The following is an 18,396-nucleotide window of genomic DNA, read 5'->3' on the forward strand; positions in this document are numbered from 1 at the left end:
TGTAATGGCCTCTCGCTCTTGGTCCACACAGCTATGATGATTACACCACCTGTTGCTGACTCACCTGGGCTTGCCGGTAACCATTTAACGCTGCGGCATGGAGCAGTTTGTCGCTGGGACATTGACCCTCCTGTGTTCATGATCTCAGTTCTTTGCTAAGAAATCTCTCTCTAAATTCACCAGTTGGGTTAACTTTGTGTATACTTTGAGTAAATATTTCCCTGGACCTGGTTACAGACGCTTACCTGTGACTCCCGTGTGTGGCTGTGTGAGTGCAGAGCAGGACAAGAGTGACTGAAGAGGAGTGAGAGTGGACTCCCTTCCCTCTTTTCCCTGGAGCCCCGGACCCCCTCCCCAACTCACTGTACATATATAGAGCACTGTGGTTCACCCCTTTGGTAAATAACCTGTCACCTTTTTGTTTGTCAGAACTCAGTCTGTGCTTGAGTTCCTCTGTTAGCCATGACATTTTGTTGGTTCTCTCTCTTCAGGTCCCTGTAAGTGTTTGATCTAAAACATTATATTTATTCTGCTTTGATTGTTTTGTGTGCTGAGCGACATTGTTGCATGATCCACTTTTTCTTATCACTCAAATATCCTGATACTTTCAGAAAGTTGGAGAGCTCTCCTGGCTTGCTTAGTCTTTGCTCTGTACTGCAGTACTTGCACTGGTTTCACTGGACAAGTCTGCATGTGAATCTACAACTGATTTGACATTGTGGCACAAACACAGTAAACAAACACTACGAGCACCTTGTTTCATGTGCAGTGGCTTTCTTCTCATTCTGTTACTGAACACTGTATGAAAAGCCTCTCACTGCCAGCATCCTTCCAGCCCCACGACAACAAGACCAACTCACATCTTCACAACACCAAGAATTTTTCCCCTTTTCTTTGGAGAAACTGAGAAGCCAATAGGATTGCAGCTCAAACTTGCCCACAGTCCTGCTTCATCACTGCTCACTCCTACCTGTGTTGGTGCTCAGTGGACAGTCATTAGGGTTGCCAACTCCCTGAAAAATAAATAAGGGACACCTCGTGGCCAGGGCCGGGCAACCTAGTTGTCTTCACCCTTCCCAGTGTGGTAGCTCTTGTTTGTGTTTGTGAAATTATTTTTTAACCATTTGACTTGAATTTGATTTAAGCAGATGCATATTCTTTGTGATATGACCATATGGGAAACAAATGATCATTTAGCCATTTATTTTTAGCTCAAAATGAAGACATTAACACAGTAAAACAGGTCTCTTTCTTAAACAGAAGCCTGTCATGCTTAACTTTTGAGAATATAAGTAAATCTCTCTTTAAAAGAACTCTGTCCTGCTTAACTTAAAATTATATAAATTAATAGAAAGCAATAGAACGAAAAATATTCTTGTAACAGTGCACATATAGTGCATTTAGTACAATTGGCTTCAGTTGAGGTATTATTTCAGCTTTTCTAATGTAATCAGCTGCTCCTGTTTGTAGACCCTCTTGTTCCCATGATTACGCATCTTAACTCATCATCATTATTCATCTATGTATTACTTTTATGTATTAGTCATCTATTTGTTGTAATCATCTATCCTTGCAGTTGTTTATTACACAAAATAAATTATATTATCACACTTCTGACCACATAGCGCTGATATTCACTGCACATGCCCATATTAACCTTAACCAGAAGGTTTAAAAACACAAACCAGTGTTTACATACCATATCTGCTTCTGCCGTGGCCTGGTGGACAAGAAATTGGTTAAGGGTTCCCCGAGCTTTCACACCCCTCATGTTCTTCATGTGCCCACCATTAGAAGCATGTCTATGGAAAAAGTGCGCCGGCACACAGTGCAGTGCGCTTTATAGGTGTTATGGTGACCTTTTCCAGCCAGGTGTTTCCCTTTTCCCATTCCTCCCTGTGCTTTTGCAGCCTTTTTTTCTTTCTCTGAGGGAACAAACATTGCTGCTCTAATGCTGGGCTTACACTGTGCGATTTTTGGCCCATTTTGAGACGACTTTTGAGTCGTGCGACCGATTTGGTGATCGGCCCAATTTTGGCCTTCATCGTGCATCGTGTAGTATACGTGGGGTAACGAGAAGCGATTAACACCTCGAGCAGCTCCCGATCATCAATCGCTCGTGAGCCACTCACACTGCTCACGCGCAAACACGTAAACGTCGGTGAAAAAGACGGAGCAGCACGGCTGTGCAGCGTGTGATCTGGACACAAGCGATGGAGGCACAACTTGTAGAACTTTGGAAAGCTCATCCGAGCCTTTTCGATGTGGCATCACAAAATGATCACGACCACAACAACCGTGAAAATAGTTGGATTTACACTGCTGCTCATTCACAGCTGCCTGATCAATGTTTTTCATTAGCAATTTAGCAAAGTTGATGGTGGTGGTGTGTCTGTGTGAGTGAAAGACAGAGCGACAGATTTTCTGTTATAACCTTCATGTTATGGAGGCACAGAGTGAGCACTCGGGTTGCATCAGAGCATCGGGCGGTATAGTGTGAGACCTGCATTGTGACCTACCAACTTCTAACCCCTGCGAGTCAATCGTGCAGTTTGAGCAGGAGCTGAATAACGTGACTGAAAAAATCGCACAGTGTCTGCCCAGCTTTAGGTGTACTGTCGTCCGAGACTTGCACCGCAGTGTCGGCGTTTGTTTCCCTGTTGGCCATGCTTCTTGTTGTGGTCATCTGTTGTCTTCTGGTATTTTCTCCGCAAGCGACCTTTCCTCGACCAATGAGATGAGCGGTATTGTCATAAGTGTGCTGTCAGCTCATTGGTCACAAAGCAGGAGAGGGGCTGGGAATTATGTTTTCAAACAAAGCGTTAATTCCATTAACATTTATAGACTACTTTTGATTCTCACTGTATTACGGGACAAAGTGCGTCCCTTATTAGCTCAATACGGGACGTGTGCTTTTGTTTCTAATTACGGGACGATTCCGTTTTTTAAGGGACGGTTGGCAACCCTAACAGTCATAGCCTGCTGCTAGCATGAATGCTAAACGTACTGCTGTGGATGATCAGCAGAAAAAGATGTGGTCAGTTTGACTGTTTGCTGTATTTAAAGTGTTTTTCTCAGTTCGTCTGTATTCAAAGTGCATTCGGGGCTTTAGCTGACAGCTCTTTGTGCTAATAAACTAAACTCTCTTAGTTTAAGCCAGCAGACTTTACCAAACACAAAGCCTGCTGCTGCCTCCATGGGTTAGCTTGTGTGACTGGTGTTTACAGCAATGAAATCTAAATCACACTAATGTGTCCTCCAAGGTGTTTGGTGGGAGCACTGAGTGAAACATAAGAGCTCTGGTTAAGCCTCATCAGCTGGATAGGCTGTCCACCCTAGTCCAGGCTTTAACTCAAATCTCTGATTGGCTTTCTAACAATTACCTTGTTAGAACAAGACAGAGACCATGATCATAGCTCCTCCTGATCTATATTCTAAAATCAGTCAAGTTGTTGCCCCTTTCTGTTCTTCTGCTAAGCCAAATATTCGAAATCTTGGAATAATATTTGACTCTTCTTTGGGCCTTGACTCACATGTAAAGTCTCTGTCTCGTTCCTGTTTCTTTCATTTAAGGAATATTTCTAAACTGTGACATATGGTCTCCTTAGCTGAACTGGAAAAAATTGTCCATGCATTTGTGTCATCGCGTTTAGATTATTGTAATTCCCTGTTTACCAGCTTGGATAAATCATCTCTTTCTCGCCTCCAAGCTGTACAAAACGCAGCACCCACTCTACTAACTCGCTCTACCCAGCGAGCTCACATCACTCCTATTTTATGTTCTTTACATTGGCTCCCAATAGATTTTAGAATTCGTTTTAAATGATTGTTTTAACGTACAGAGCACTAAATGGCCCCAGATTATTTATCCAAGCTTCTCACTAAATACACTGCTGCTCGCTGTCTCCGCTCACAGACTCAGAGTTTGTTGGTTGCTCCCAGAACACGTCTGAAGACGAAAGGGGGCGGAGTCTTTCAGTCTGTGGCACCAAGGCTGTGGAACAGTCTACCTCTACAACTACGTTTGGTTGACTCTGTGGAATCCTTTAAAAAACAGTTAAAAACTTTACTGTTTAAACAAGCTTTCTGTTGACCAATGCTGTTTACATTTTTATATTTTTCATTTACATTTAAACTCTATATTGTGTATATTGTGCATTTTGCTATTTATCGTACTGTTTATTTTAATCTCTGTGTGCAGCACTTTGTGACTACCTGTCTATGAAAAGCACTTAATAAATAAACTTTACTTACTTACTTACTAAAATAACAAACAGGGCTGTGAGAGCAACTGAAGTGATAAAAATACTGTTTAAAGATAAAAAACACTTTGATGTTCTCTCGTCACCTAACAAAGTCCAAACCCTGTGAACTATTTTAGCTTTAATAACTGTGGATTCAGGTATCCTGAACCCATCTTTGGACATGTGTAATTAAATATTTTAAAACTCCATCAGAGACTCCTGATGTGGCTGTTTGGAGAAGGAAAAGAGGGACAAAGTGGAGCGTCGAGCTGAGGCTTCATTCACTGCAAACCTACAGTTATGTTTTCTTATTTCTGCTGTTTGCATGTTCACAGCTGAAATAAAGCTGCCTCTTTGACTTCATCCTGTTGTGTTTGGGTCCAATCCTGCCTGCCACACAGCGCTACAGGACAAAGTCTAATATTTTTATCTTTTTAATGAATCTTTGGTCATATTTATGCAGGAAAACACAAACATGTAAAGGAGTCATCACAGGTTTCTGACCTCGTTGGTCCAGGTGCAGCACTGAACTCTGGAGGGTAACGTTTGGACCAGTCACTCCTCACAGACGGACAGCTGGATCCTGCAGACTGTGACCTCTGACCTCTGCAGACACAAACATGTTTTATTCAATGATCAATTCTCTGATAAAGTGATTGAAGCAGCTGTGGTCACACAGACTGCAGATAATGCAGCTGTTTCCTGTCAGTAACAGTCCTCTTAGATTAGAGTTCAGCTTTTTACAGGAAAACAAATGTCCCTGAATGCAACAGTGAGACACAGTCTGCCTGTGTGGCTGTGATAGCTGCCGTTAGGAGCGCTCATGTGTTTGCAGTTAGACGAGGAGATGTTACCATCATGGACACGTTAACAAATCCTGCAGCATCACGTGGCACAAACACTTTGTGTTCCTGTCATCTGCAAGCAACAGGAAGTTCATTAATAAAGGCGGGATGGAGACGTGACTGTGATGGTTCTCCTTCATCCAGCTGTTACACACATCTGGGCTCACACGACGAGCCTTTGTCTAATACAGCAGCTGCTCTCTGAACACTTTTCTGAAGAGGAGCTGCACAAACCTTTGTTTGCTTTCTAGAGCAGCGTATCAAAGTCAAACTACCCACTGCTAGCAGCTGTTTCTATCATAGTTTACGATCCAGATGTGTGAGGTCTAGATTTACACCTCTGATTAAAATACATAGTTAAAAACAGCCAATTGAGTCCAAATGTGTCTTAAACCAGATAAACTGACAGTTACAGCTGAGCCTGTGTGTCCTTGGAGACACTGCTCTGCTACAGAGATGCATTTTAGAAACCAGGAAACATCAAAATCATTTAAATCAGAGAGTTCTTGTTACTAACAGCTCACCTCTCTGCAGCAGACACTGGCTGGGATTTAAAATTAATTCCTCGATGATTGGACCAGTCACTCTTTAAGGACACAGAGCTGGATGGTTTCTGATTGACGCTAAAAATAAGTGAACATGAAACATGTGTCACATCCAATGTGTCCAATACATTACATAAAAAGTATAAACTATGTAAATAGTTTATTATTTAAATCGTTAAATAGTAAAAAGCTGATTAAAATTTCAAACATTTTAATACTGACATGAACTTACTTTTTGTCAGATGACTTCTTTTGCCCTAAATTACGAAAGAAATGCTTCACCTGTTTGCTCTTAGAGGACACAGAGCTGGGTGGAGGTCCAGGCTGGTTCCTGTGAATAATGATGGAGCAGTGACGTGAGTGCTGAGCTGTGACATGGAGAAGAGTCATGGACAGTTAGAGATGGTCATCTCACCTCTGAGCTTTGGTCTGGCTCTCGTGTTCCCCACACAGAGTGCTTTTAGAGGGAGGGACTCCCTCCTCTCTGTCCTCACACTGATCCATGCTGCTCAATTCACATCAGCTCACGCACACTTTCTACCTTCACCTGCAGAGGAAACACAAATCATTCTTGTGCACATCAACTGAGAGCTGCAGAGGTCGTGTCTGATGTGTTGGACTAACATCCATCTGAGACGCAGCTTTCATCAGTTCACTACAAAAAGTGTCACAGAGCCCAGTTCAGCCTCCAAATCCTCTATTACTGTAGTCCTACAAAGCAGCAGGTCAAACATGGCTGCAGAGAGCAGCTTTATGTCAGTAACAACGTCCAGGACCGAGCTGACTGCTTACAGAGTTCATACTCTAACTGCTAGCTGCTCTGCTAGCTAAGCTAACTCAGTAACAGTGACTCTGACAGCAGTTACTGTGGAACAGCGGCCGAGCTCAGGACACATTCAGTGTGTTTAGTCTGAGTCCTGGACTCTGATTCAATGGATTCAATTCAGCTCAGAGTTTCATGTGTTCCTCAGAATAAAATACATGTACTAATATAACAGAAGTAATGCTCTGAATGCAGGACTGCAATGGAGGATAAATAAGGTTTTTACAGCCTGAAAGAAACATTCAGTTCATATATTTGTAGACAGTGAAGCAGTTTTTAATACTGCAGCTGTTTCCTTCACCTGTGTGTGTGTGAGCCACACCTTCATGTGCTGCTTTAGAAATATGTGGTCTGACTGCTCAGACTGAGTCTAGGAGGAAAGTTCACACGCTGGAGAAAGTTTTGTTCCTTACTTTGTCAGAGTTCGGCTCCAAAGACAAAGAAGACGGAGCTCACAGTCTGTAGATGGTCCTCAGTGTGTGTGTGAAGCCAAGAAAGCACACAGGAGTGTGTTTATGTCAGCAAATCAGTGTGTGTGAAGAGTCTGAGGGAGTGTGTGAATGAGACTCAACACTGAAACCAACAGTCCAAGAAAAGCGTCTGGATTTCTTTAAGTTTAACTTAAAGAAGTCCAGACGCTTTTCTTTTTGTCTCCATAATGTCTCCATAATGCTGCAATGTTATCTGCCCCAGAAACACTGTGCAGAAGCTCTGATGGTGACACAGAAAAGTCACAGTGGAGATAATTCTGTCCATCTTTGATTAGACTCATTATAAAAAGGAAACAAAGTTTGAACACAGTCATGTTTCCAGTTCACTGACTTACATTTATTCCATGGACACTCACTCTAACCTGAACCACAGCTACAACCCAACATTGTTGAGGCCTCATCTCCTCCTTTCCTGACTGTAGAGGTTAAATATGCAACAACCAACAAATAAAAGAATTTGGTTCATTTCAAAGAAATTCACACGGTGACCAAGTAAAGTAACCGTAGTAAAGGAGACAACATCCCGTTGATGGTGGGATTATTTGAAAGATTTGCTTTAGTCACGTCACCAAATGCAGTTGAACCACCCGTGGATCCATGTTTGACCATTCTACCACTCTGAGCTCTGCTTTTGAATCATTTCATTATTATCATCATTCATTTATTCATTCTTTGGAGGGGGGCTATTTCCTAATGCCGCCCTAATAAGCTGATGTTCAAGGGGAAATATAACAGAAACTCTTTCAGTGTTATTCATTAATAAATTAACAGATAAACTGTGAAGAAGAAAAAACTGAGATTTAAAGGAGTGAGAAACTTGATCATCCATCCTCATAATACATGTTTATCAGTATCTGCTGTGACCATACTGCAGTAATAACTACAAGTCTACATTTCTGTGACTGTTGATCAATCACAGCAGGAATCTGAGCTCATCTCTGCACACAGAGCAGCTTCAGCTCTGGGATAAACTGCTCGCTTCACGTCCTTCTCAGCTCACAGACACTCATCCTGATATTTTCCTTTAACATTTGATGGTATAATTCATCTGAGTTTACACTTTATCTGCATGAATACAGAAAAACAGACCCAAACACCAGAAACCATCAGTTTCACCATGTAGAATATATTGTTGTTTCCTTGCTTTTAATTCAGAGAAAAACTCTGATTTGAATTTTCTCTGTTCTCTTTGCTGCTGATTCTCTATCTCATCTTCGCTCTCAAACATTTAAAAACCAGCGAGTCTGCAGCTGAGGGAACACAAACTCAAACTGTCGGAACAGGTTTGATCGTTTCTTGCGTTTATTAATTTGGTGATTCATCAAATGTATAACTGTCATAATCTGCTGCTGAGTCTCTTACGCTGATGAAAATGCAGAAAACACAGATCACGAACACCAGTTCAACCAATCACATTCATTCCACTTTGATCTGTGACAAACTGATGCATTCATCTCTGTTACAGTGTTGCGTTAGACTGCTATATATTTTTGTGTTCTTTATGCTGTAGATTTTCATGTCTCTGGAATAGTTGGCAGCAATAAGGATGATTTTCTGTAAAATAATATTGATATGAGCCGTGAGTTATTCGTAGATGAGCGTTAGATTAGTTTGATGGGTTAACTCAGAGAGCTGAAGATATCGTGGACATGCTGACCTCGCTCCGTGGTGTACAGGGCCGTTTACCCTCATGATTAATATTCACAATAAAAAAATGAGGCGAACATCATGAAGTCTGTGTGTGTTTCATAGTGTCGAACCACCTTTGTACAGTTAAACCTAACAGTTACTACATGACGGAAACACCAACGTTATTTCTTTTATGCGTTTATCAGGTCACGCTGATTATTGAACAAAAACCCAAACATCAGCTGTTAATCGAATTTTTTTGCTCTCTCTCCTCCTTAAACATGTTTTTAATGTTAGTTATAATTCAGAATTGGCGACTGAAACACGTATGACACATACGAAAATCAGGAAATAAAACCTCAGTAAATGAAGTCAGTGTACAGCGGAGGTTATGGCAGCTGTGTACCGGGACATGCGCTTTGTCGGTGGTAATAACAGCTCGATTGCTTGCGAGGCGAGCGGGTCTGTCCCACGCGTTGCCGTGAGCAGGGTTCATACGCCTTTTTCAGGGTCAAATTCAAGCACTTTTTAAGCACTTTCAAGGTCCCTTTTCAAGCTTTTCCAGCACATCAGCCCCCCCGCCAAAAAAAAAAAAGAAGAATGCATGTTTCAATTCGCATTACCTCAGTAAGACCATGTGAAAATGAAAACAAATCATCCTACGTGAACTTAAATACCTTTGTTCAACTTTTGCTAAGAAATAGAAAAACGCACCACACAAAAATACAGTGGAACCCCGACTTACGAATGCCCCATTTCACGAAAAATTCATGTTACGAAGGCACTGAATGGCAATATTTCTGCCCGTGTTATGGCAAAATGCCCGAGTAACGAAATCCGCTGGCTCCGATTGGCTGAGCCTACAACGCCCACAATGCCTTCCGAATCATGTGACAACCCCTTGGTTTCCGCACTTGCGCTTCGCTGTTCCACTTGAACGACGAATTGTTGTTCTAGTTAGCAATTAGCCTATAGCCTATCGTTCAGCATCGCCTCACTTAAAACGCGCAACTCAATTACGAAAGACCCTCGGGAATGAATTCATTTTGTAAGTCGGGGTTCCACTGTACTGTACTACCTTATATACATAGTGTATAAACTCTAAATGCCAATTTCACTTAAAAATTAAGATGTGAAAATGTGAACAAAAAAAGAAAAAAAGAAAGAAATAAGTCTGCTCATCAGATATTGATGCTTCTTTCCTGTGTGACAAGAATTAGGAGACAGATATTTGTTTGTTTTTTAAGTTAATTCCCAACAAAACTGTTTTATTGCTAACTACCTTGCTGTCTGTATTATTGCTGAAGTCCTAAAGGATCACCTTTAAAGTGTTTGTGCTAATAACATGTACAGTCAGACAGGCATGGAGAACAGCACTGACTGGGAGGCTTTGAACAGATCACATAGTTCAGTTCAACATATAAGACTTTAAGAATGCACAAGCATCTACTTAAAATCTATTGAATTTGTCATCTGTGATATTATTTTGTACAATTCCAATGTATTTTGTTCATCTCCCTTAAATAAACAGGCAGCCTTAAAGTATGAAATATTCATATACAAACACATATAAATGTGTGAACTGTCTCAGTGGCTGATTGTGCCCCACAGGCCTCAGTGTGAGCTTGAAGACATTTATAATGTTTAAGTAGTTTAATGTGTAGGTGCTGACCATAAACACATTTTGAATGAAAGCCGGGGAACTTTGGTAGCACAGAAACAAGTGGCTATTCTTTGTGACCATATGGATCACTCATATTACCGTTATTTCAAATACTCCAGAAAGCTGGTGTCCAGGGTGTAATTGGTCGTTTTTGACTACTTTTGATGTGGCCTCTGTATTTCACATTTAAAAACTGTTTATCTTGCCAATCTGTTATTTTCTCATTTTGACAAAATGTATCAGCAGAATTTATCTAAATTCAGACAAAATTTAAAATACGAGTAGAAAGTGATATTTTTGACTGTAAAAACCACAAGCATGTTAAACAAATCATTTTCATAACTTGAAATGCAAACAGAAATTGTACATTTTTTAAAATACACAAAAGTTTTGCAGACAACAAAGTTATATTTACCTAAAAATGCAGCCAAGGCTCAGACGCTTTTTATGTAACCATTTCAAACTATTTACAGAACAATCAGGCGCAAGGCAGCCCAGGCGGGGAAATTTTGCTTTTACATTTTGCGACGCATTTTATTTCTCTATCTGATAAGAAAACTATTCAATCAGATAGTTGTTTGTGGTGAGCAATAATAAACAATGGATAATCCGTATACAAACAAATTCAAGCTTTTCTCCTCAACGGAGAGCCTCCCCCGATTGAACAACAACGCGTCAACAACATGCTGTGACTCTTCTTCCCTCTAAAGTCCTGGTGTTAACACTCACCCTGCATCAGCTTCACCTATTTTTAAATTGTTTTTACTTTTCAAACAGACGGATCATTTGAAGCCAACCATCCAAAAACTGCTTCAGCTGTGTTTATGCTACAGCCTGTTTACCAATATAATCAATATCAGATATCAGAGCAACAGAAACCTCGGTGATCAGGACGCTGGGACTGAGAACAGGAAGTGGCTCAAACGTCACAGTTTCATAACGTCACCCTGAACTCCACCCACGGAGTTTCTGTCGCCATTGTAGTTTTTAAAGCCCCGTGATAAAGGCGGGTCTTTCTGTGAATCCGCACGCTCATTGGCTAATAGCTCGAGATTGACACATCGTTATCCAATGAGCGTGCGGGAACTTCCGACATAAAGTTGTTTCCTTTGAAAAACCAAAGTCTGATTATTTTTGCCTCCACTGACGGAGCCTGTTGTTCCCGCCACAGAGACACAGTAATGTCAGAGCGGTGTTAACACTCACCCTGCCTCAGCACAGCTCTCACTCTCCTCCTGCTCTCTCACACTAAACGGAGGCTCAGCTAAACTCACTTCCTCTCTACTTACAGGAAACCAGCGCTCAGAGGAGCCGACCGGCCTCACATTTCACCCACAGACACGAACAGCGTGGAATTATTTTATGTCATAAGAAGAAACATATTCATGTGAACACTCACCTGCAAAGGCGTAGATTTGGTTTTGGCATTGGTGGGGACGGATGATTCAACCACCGAACCCTGCCCTGTTTCTTTTGTTCCCCTTTTTGTCTTTGCTTCTTGATAAAAAAGGAGAAGTATACCTGCCTACATGTGCTATTCTACCTGCTAAACCATTTAAAATTACAATTCATAGTTTTATATGTGAATTTTGCAAAGAAGAGTGAGCAAATATTTCCACATCGAGATGTGCCATGCTAATAGGTTCCTACCCAAAAAGACTGATTAGAGTGATAAAAGGCAAAGGTGCTGCAACAAAGTATTAGTTTAAGGGTGTGCATATTTGTGCAACCGGGTTATTTTAAGTTTTTTATTTTCACCTGTGATCTTGTGTCACCATTACTCTCTGAGCTTTGTGTTGGTTCTTCTGTCACCTGACAAATAGGACATACATGACAATAAGAATAAAATGTGTAGCTGCTTCAGTGTTTCTGTCACTTTGTGCAGATCTTGACTCATCAGTAATGTTTGTAGGGTGAGTGCATTTTTAAAACAATTTGTGCAAACTGCACTACAAGGTTTTATTTTTATTTATTTGCAAAATCATGACTACCTCGTTATATTTTGTCTCAAAAATGAACCCTATGAATATGTCAGTGCCATTAGGATGAAATTATTGTGTCACCAACATTTTAACGTCAGACATATAATTTTAACAGCCTCTGTAAACTAATATCCTGGCTCGCTCGACGCTGCCGTTTTCTCTGACAGTTTCAATCAAAATTAGAAATGCTGCTCAGAGACTGAGAGAACTAATAGTGCTGCCTGTTGTGCAGTTAGTTTCCAAAACACGTTATTCATGGTTACATACAATTTTAGACTGATGTGGGCCAAAGCCTAGCATAGCCTGTAATGTTATTGTGACGGACAGATTTTATGAGTGAGCTTGACTTTAAGTAACTTACAGGTTTCTTTGAAAAACACTTTCTCATATCCAGGTACTTCCTTTTTGCTGCCACCCACCTCTCCTCCTTGCAGGCCCTAGCAGCGCAGGCTTGCCGCTGCTAAAACTAAACAGTAGTGGTGTGCGGATCGATACTGAAATATCGATTCTTCCGATACCAGCAATTTATGTTCTAGAATCGATTCTCATATTATAATATCGATATTTTAGTACTCTGGGATAAATTTGTAGTTTTTCCATTAAAATGAACGCAGTGGAAAGAAACTATATCATTCGGATCGTCTAATTTGGAAGGAACTACTTCCTCTTATGCCTTTCATAGTCATATGCGAAATACGGCTGTATAAATGTGTCGCAGCCCATGGCGTGCACACTCACAACAATGGCTGAGCGCAAACAGAGTCCTGTGTGGACGCGTTTTACCTCCACAAACAGCCCAGACGCGGTTTGTGATATATGTGGCAAAACAGTGAGGTGTTGTGGCAACAGCACTGACCTCGTCAAACACCTCGGAGTAAATCACATCACAGAATATGATAAGCTTATGTTGAGGTGAACTGAAGAGGAGGACAGGGACAGGTGCTGCTAAGGCGAGACAGACGTCTCTCGCAGAGTCCTTTAGTGCTGCAGGCAGGCAACATGCTCAAATAGCGCACAACGTCAGTTTTTTTTTTATTTCTATATGATTATTCTGCATTATTAAGCAACAAAAACAAGTTGTCTGATGTCCTCTAATCATTATGAAGCAATATGGTTATGTTATTATTACAATTACATAATACAATTATATATTGTATTATGTAATGCAATGAAACATTAAGTTTTTGTACAGAGTGTCGGTATCGGATCAGTATCACCGATACCACCCTGAATTTTACTTGGTATTGGATCGGAAAGGAAATCAGTGGTATCGCACATCACTACTAAACAGAGCTCCCTGAAAGGCACAGCCAATCACATTGGCCATATTTGTCACATGACGTAGGACTCCAGTAGAGAACGTAATTTAACTCTTTCTGCACCGCTGGGTGAATTAGACGTTGACAGATTGTTTTTTTCTTTCTCTCTATCGGGTTTGTTTTTCTTTTCTCGAAGAGATCAAATTATTGGTGGGGACACGTCCCTCCCGTCCATGCAAAATCTACGCCTTTGCTCACCTGCCTCAGCTCCACCTTCCTCCTCTCAACGGAGGCTCAATACTTTCACTTTCACTGCTGCTCCCTAAACACAGGGGATGCTGGGACTTGTAGTTGTTTCCTTCCGGTGCGGTCTTCCTCTTTGTTTGTTTGTGTTTGTGTTCAAGTTATTTCGATCATGTAAACATAGGGTTGCCAACTCCCTGAGAAATAAATAAGGGGCACCTCGTGGCCAGGGCCGGGCGACCGTTTGTCTTCACCCTTCCCAGTGTGGTAGCTCTTTTTTGTGTGTGTGAAATTATTTTTTTTAACCATTTGACTTGAATTTGATTTAAGCAGATGCGTATTCTTTGTGATATGAACACATGGGAAACAAATGATCATTTAGCCATTTATTTTAGCTCAAAATGACAACATTAACACAGTAAAACAGGTCTCTTTCTTAAACAGAAGCCTGTCCTGCTTAACTTTTGAGAATAAAAGTAAATATTTCTTTAAAAGAACTCTGTCCTGCTTAACTTAAAATTATATAAATTAATAGAAAACAATAGAAAGAAAAATATTCTTGTAACAGTGCACATTTAGTGCATTTAGTGCAATTGGCTTCAGTAGAGGCATTATTTCAGCTTTTGCTCCCGTTTGTAAACCCGCTTGAGTACGCATCATAACTCATCATCATTATTCATCTATGTATTACTTTTATGTATTAGTCATCTATTTGTTGTAATTATTTATCCTTGCAGTTGTCTATTACACAAAATAAATTATATTATCACACTTCTGGCCACATAGCCCTGATATTCACTGCACATGCCCATTTTAACCTTAACCAGAGGGTTTAAAAAACAAACCAGTGTTTACATACCATATCTGCTTCTGCCGTGGCCTGGTGGACCAGAAATTGGTTAAGGGTTCCCCAAGCTTTCACGCCCCTCATGTTTTTCTTGTGCCTATTGAAAAAGTGCGCCGGCACACAGTGCAGTGTGCTTTATAGGTGTTATGGTGACCTTTTCCAGCCAGGTGTTTCCCTTTTCCCATTCCTCCCTGTACTTTTGCAGCCTTTTTTTATTTCTCTGAGGGGAACAAACATTGCTCGCTCGTGAGGGTGTCACCGCAGCCGCTCACGCTGCTGACGCGCAAACACGTAAACGTTGGTGAAAAAGACGGAGCAGCACGGCTGTGCAGCGTGTGATCTGGACACAAGCGATGGAGGCACAACTTGTAGAACTTTGGAAAGCTCATCCGAGCCTTTTCGATGTGGCATCACAAAATTATCACGACCACAACAAACGTGAAAATAGTTGGATTTACATCGCTGCTCAATCACAGCTGCCTGATCAATGTTTTTCATTAGCAATTTAGCAAAGTTGATGGTGGTTTGTGTGTCTGTGTGAGTGAAAGAAAGAAGGAGAGCGAGCAACATATTTTCTGTTATAACCTTCATGTTATGGAGGCACAGTGTGAGCACTCAGGTCGCATCAGAGCATCGGGCGGTATAGTGTGAGACCCTGCATCGTGACCTACCAACTTCTCACCCCTGCGAGTCAATCGTGCAGTTTGAAAATTGCAGTGTCTGCCCAGCTTTAGGTGTACTGTCGTCCGAGACTTGCACCGCAGTGTCGGCGTTTGTTTCCCTGTTGGCCAGGGCTGGTTTTCCCTGGTTTTACTACCACACTGTTCACCAAAATGCAGCAAACCTTCACCATCTTATCCAGAAGGGTCACCTCTTCACCCTCACATGGAAGTAGTAATCTGATTGGCATGGTGGTATGTTTGAAGCAGGTCCCTTGTGTAGCGCTGGAACTCAGTCACGATGTGTTTCATCCATTTCATCGGCTGGTTTGCTGCAATAATGCCAAATAATTAGCAACTCTATAAATAGAATTTAGTTCTGCAAAATCACTCAGTAGGATGTTTGTTGTAATTTGCTATGACCTCAGAGCGCATAGAAAATAAAACTAATAGGCTATAAGGAGAGATATGAACATATTTAGAACTTACCGGAATGAAAATGTCTGGAGCACCAACAGATATTTGGAGATGGAAGAGAACTGCACGTCAGCTCGTCTCACAGCTGCTCTCCAGGCTGGACGCCTTCGTTTGGTAACATCGATACACGAGCTGCCTCATGTTGCTTCCAGGTTGGGAAAGAATGAAAAGATAAACCATTTTCAAGCTTATTCTCTTGCCAGTCGTGTGATCGAACATTGCAGCTGACCACACAGCAAATACGAACCATGGCTGTTGTGTGTGCCTTCGCTCCCTTTTCACTTGCGCTAGACCCCCAAAATGGCAGATCGGGCCAAAATCCTTTCCACGCCCACCCCCGTGACATCACGCTCCAAAGCCCTATAGTATTTTTTTCATATTAATGTAATTTTTCATCTAATTGAATACAATCTATTTGTGTATGATTGTCAGTCCAAAGAGGGAGAGAGGAAAGAGAGGAACGTGAGGAGAAGCACAAGGTCAGGAAGAACCAGGTAAGCAAACAGACAGGGAGCAGTGACAGGCACAACAGAAACTGTTAAACTGACAAAGAAAAAAAAAAACCTGATTTTACTCACAATCTGGAAGTTGTGTCCTCCCTATATTAAAGCTGCTGTACAGAATCTGCAAAACAAACTGGGTTGAAACATTTTTGACCCTCTTTAACAACATTCCAACATAACATGATCATTGATTGGGGAGATTAAAATTAATGATATATTTTTATGTGGTTCAGCCACAACTCTACTAAAACCTCAGCCAGTAATAGGTAGGCTGACTTTTGGACCGTCCAGTTGTCTGTATGACTGCCACAGTACGTGCACCACATTTGCACACTATCAGAAAGCGCCAAACAGCCCTGGTGGAGTGAGGAGCTGTAAAGAGAAGCAGAAGCTCTGTTTCTAAAAATGTTTTAAGCTTGTTTCAAAGATTCTGTACTGCAGCTTTAAATGTTTTCCAAAAGCACACAGACACTTATCAGTGTTTCTCACACTTTTTACAGTGTGGACCACCTGATAAAAATGTCAAGCTCTCCTAAGGACCACTACGAAAGCATGAAACTCATAAATCTTACAACACAAAATTAGTATTATTGAATTAGTAAAATTAGCATCTGCAGTAAAGATTTTTTCATACATTGTATACATTCTACCACAGGCAAAGTTGCCTCCATTTTTATATATATTTTTTAAATATTTTGTAATAATTTATTTGTAATAATTTATTCTGTTTTTTTATGCATCTGTATTATATTATACAAACACATTAAAAGTGGATATCTGTCCAAAAAATGCACTCAGTTTACTTTTTACTCACTGTGAGCATCATTCATTATTCTCCCCCAGTAATTAAGGTTAGGATATGTATTTCTTTTATTCTAATCCATTCTTCTTTTGCAGCATTTAAATAACCTTGATCAGATTTGATGGTTTTGTTACAGACTTTTCAAAAATAGTGTTTTGCTTTTCTTTCACAAATGTTGGGATTAAATTGTGTTAAAATGTACAAAACAGTGATGTCATGTTTTGTGACGACGACCCAGGCACAGAGAGACTTGATGAATTTAAGAATCTTATGATTTAATAAAGACATTTGCAGACTTGCACAAAGATGGTAAAATTATGATGACTGATAACGGAGACGAAGACAACAGACGATGAGGACAGGGAGGAACAGGGGTTTAAATGCACCAAGGAGACAGTCAGAGAGAACTCGGGACAACTGGAGGCATTTAGGGATGCAGGGACTGACAGAGATGGGGAAGAAGTCTCATTGTGACAAGTAAAGTTTATCTTGCCTGGCTGGGCAGCTCTCCTGGTGCTCAGCACCCCCAAAGCTCTGATCCTAGAATCGCCCCTGTTTCAACTACTTATTGTTTCAAACTTAACTATCTAATAAAATGAACTTAAATGCGAGAGTTGCCTATGATGGCAGCTGCAATCATTGTAGAACTCCACAAACATCACGTGTTGTTTTCCACATGTAAGATCAGCAAACATACAGAAACTTCCTGTTGCCACACACGGCCTCTAAAATCTCTTCCACGGTTTCTGTCTGAAGTCCACTCTCTGTGTCGGATCCACAGGAAACAACAAGATCTTATTAACATGGTTTTCAATGTGTCTCCTTACAAAAAAGTCCAACCAATGAACAAATGTGTGTATTTGTGGAGGCCGAACAAAAGCATGACACATTTCTCTGTTTCTATAAACTGGTGTCTTATCTTAACATTTAACCACTGACTAATGTTTCTTTGACACAGGGTTACAGGTTTGGAGTGGAGCTGCTCCAAGAGAAACCCTGGAGAATTTTTCAGAGAGAATGTGCAACATTCTTGTGCATGTCTCATTGTGTGGAGTTGACACATGGCGAGAGCCGTGTGGCAAAAGAGGAGTGTCAATATTTTAACTTGCAGATGTTGTGACGTGCCCTGAGAAGGAGTGACTGAAGGAGATCATCCACAAGATGGAAGCTGAGGCCTGGAGAGAGGCTTCAGGAGGATCATAGAGGAGCAGAGATCACCTTCAGCACAGCAGACATCCCACAGTGAGCTGTGCTACTGAGCTTCCAGAAGATCGTCGAGAGGAGACTTTGAACAGCAAACAACCAGAAGGAGTGAAAGAGATTCAACGTTGACGTTGAGGAAGACAACTAGGGTGTACGATGTGCTCTGCCCTAATTCTTCAGC

The 18,396-nt window shown here is 41.1% G+C and overlaps 2 protein-coding genes and 1 long non-coding RNA gene across 5 annotated transcripts in view; 1 reads left to right on the forward strand and 2 right to left on the reverse strand.

The window, feature by feature from the left end:
* The window catches only part of LOC146675504 (protein NLRC3-like), a 29,226-nt gene extending 23,079 nt beyond the window's left edge, over positions 1–6,147 (reverse strand). For both annotated transcript variants that reach the window (XM_085400504.1, XM_085400505.1), the window contains exons 1-4: positions 6,050–6,147; positions 5,867–5,965; positions 5,614–5,712; positions 4,749–4,850 (exon numbers count right to left, since the gene is read on the reverse strand). In XM_085400504.1, the coding sequence (XP_085256630.1) occupies positions 4,749–4,850; positions 5,614–5,712; positions 5,867–5,965; positions 6,050–6,138 (389 nt within the window). In that variant the 5' untranslated portion in view covers positions 6,139–6,147. The remainder of the gene's footprint in view (positions 1–4,748; positions 4,851–5,613; positions 5,713–5,866; positions 5,966–6,049) is intronic.
* LOC146675502 (uncharacterized) overlaps positions 1–12,119 on the reverse strand; it is a 59,282-nt gene extending 47,163 nt beyond the window's left edge. Inside the window, exon 1 of the long non-coding RNA XR_014910288.1 lies at positions 11,999–12,119. This is a non-coding gene — a long non-coding RNA (uncharacterized LOC146675502). The remainder of the gene's footprint in view (positions 1–11,998) is intronic.
* Positions 1–18,396, forward strand: part of LOC146675501 (protein NLRC3-like) — a 507,908-nt gene that overhangs the window by 55,124 nt on the left and 434,388 nt on the right. The window lies entirely within an intron of this gene.

The sequence above is a fragment of the Rhamphochromis longiceps genome, linkage group LG3 (genome assembly GCF_057381845.1).
Source record: "Rhamphochromis longiceps isolate RC_006_pf linkage group LG3, R_longiceps_female_GT1.1, whole genome shotgun sequence".
NCBI lineage: Eukaryota > Metazoa > Chordata > Actinopteri > Cichliformes > Cichlidae > Rhamphochromis > Rhamphochromis longiceps.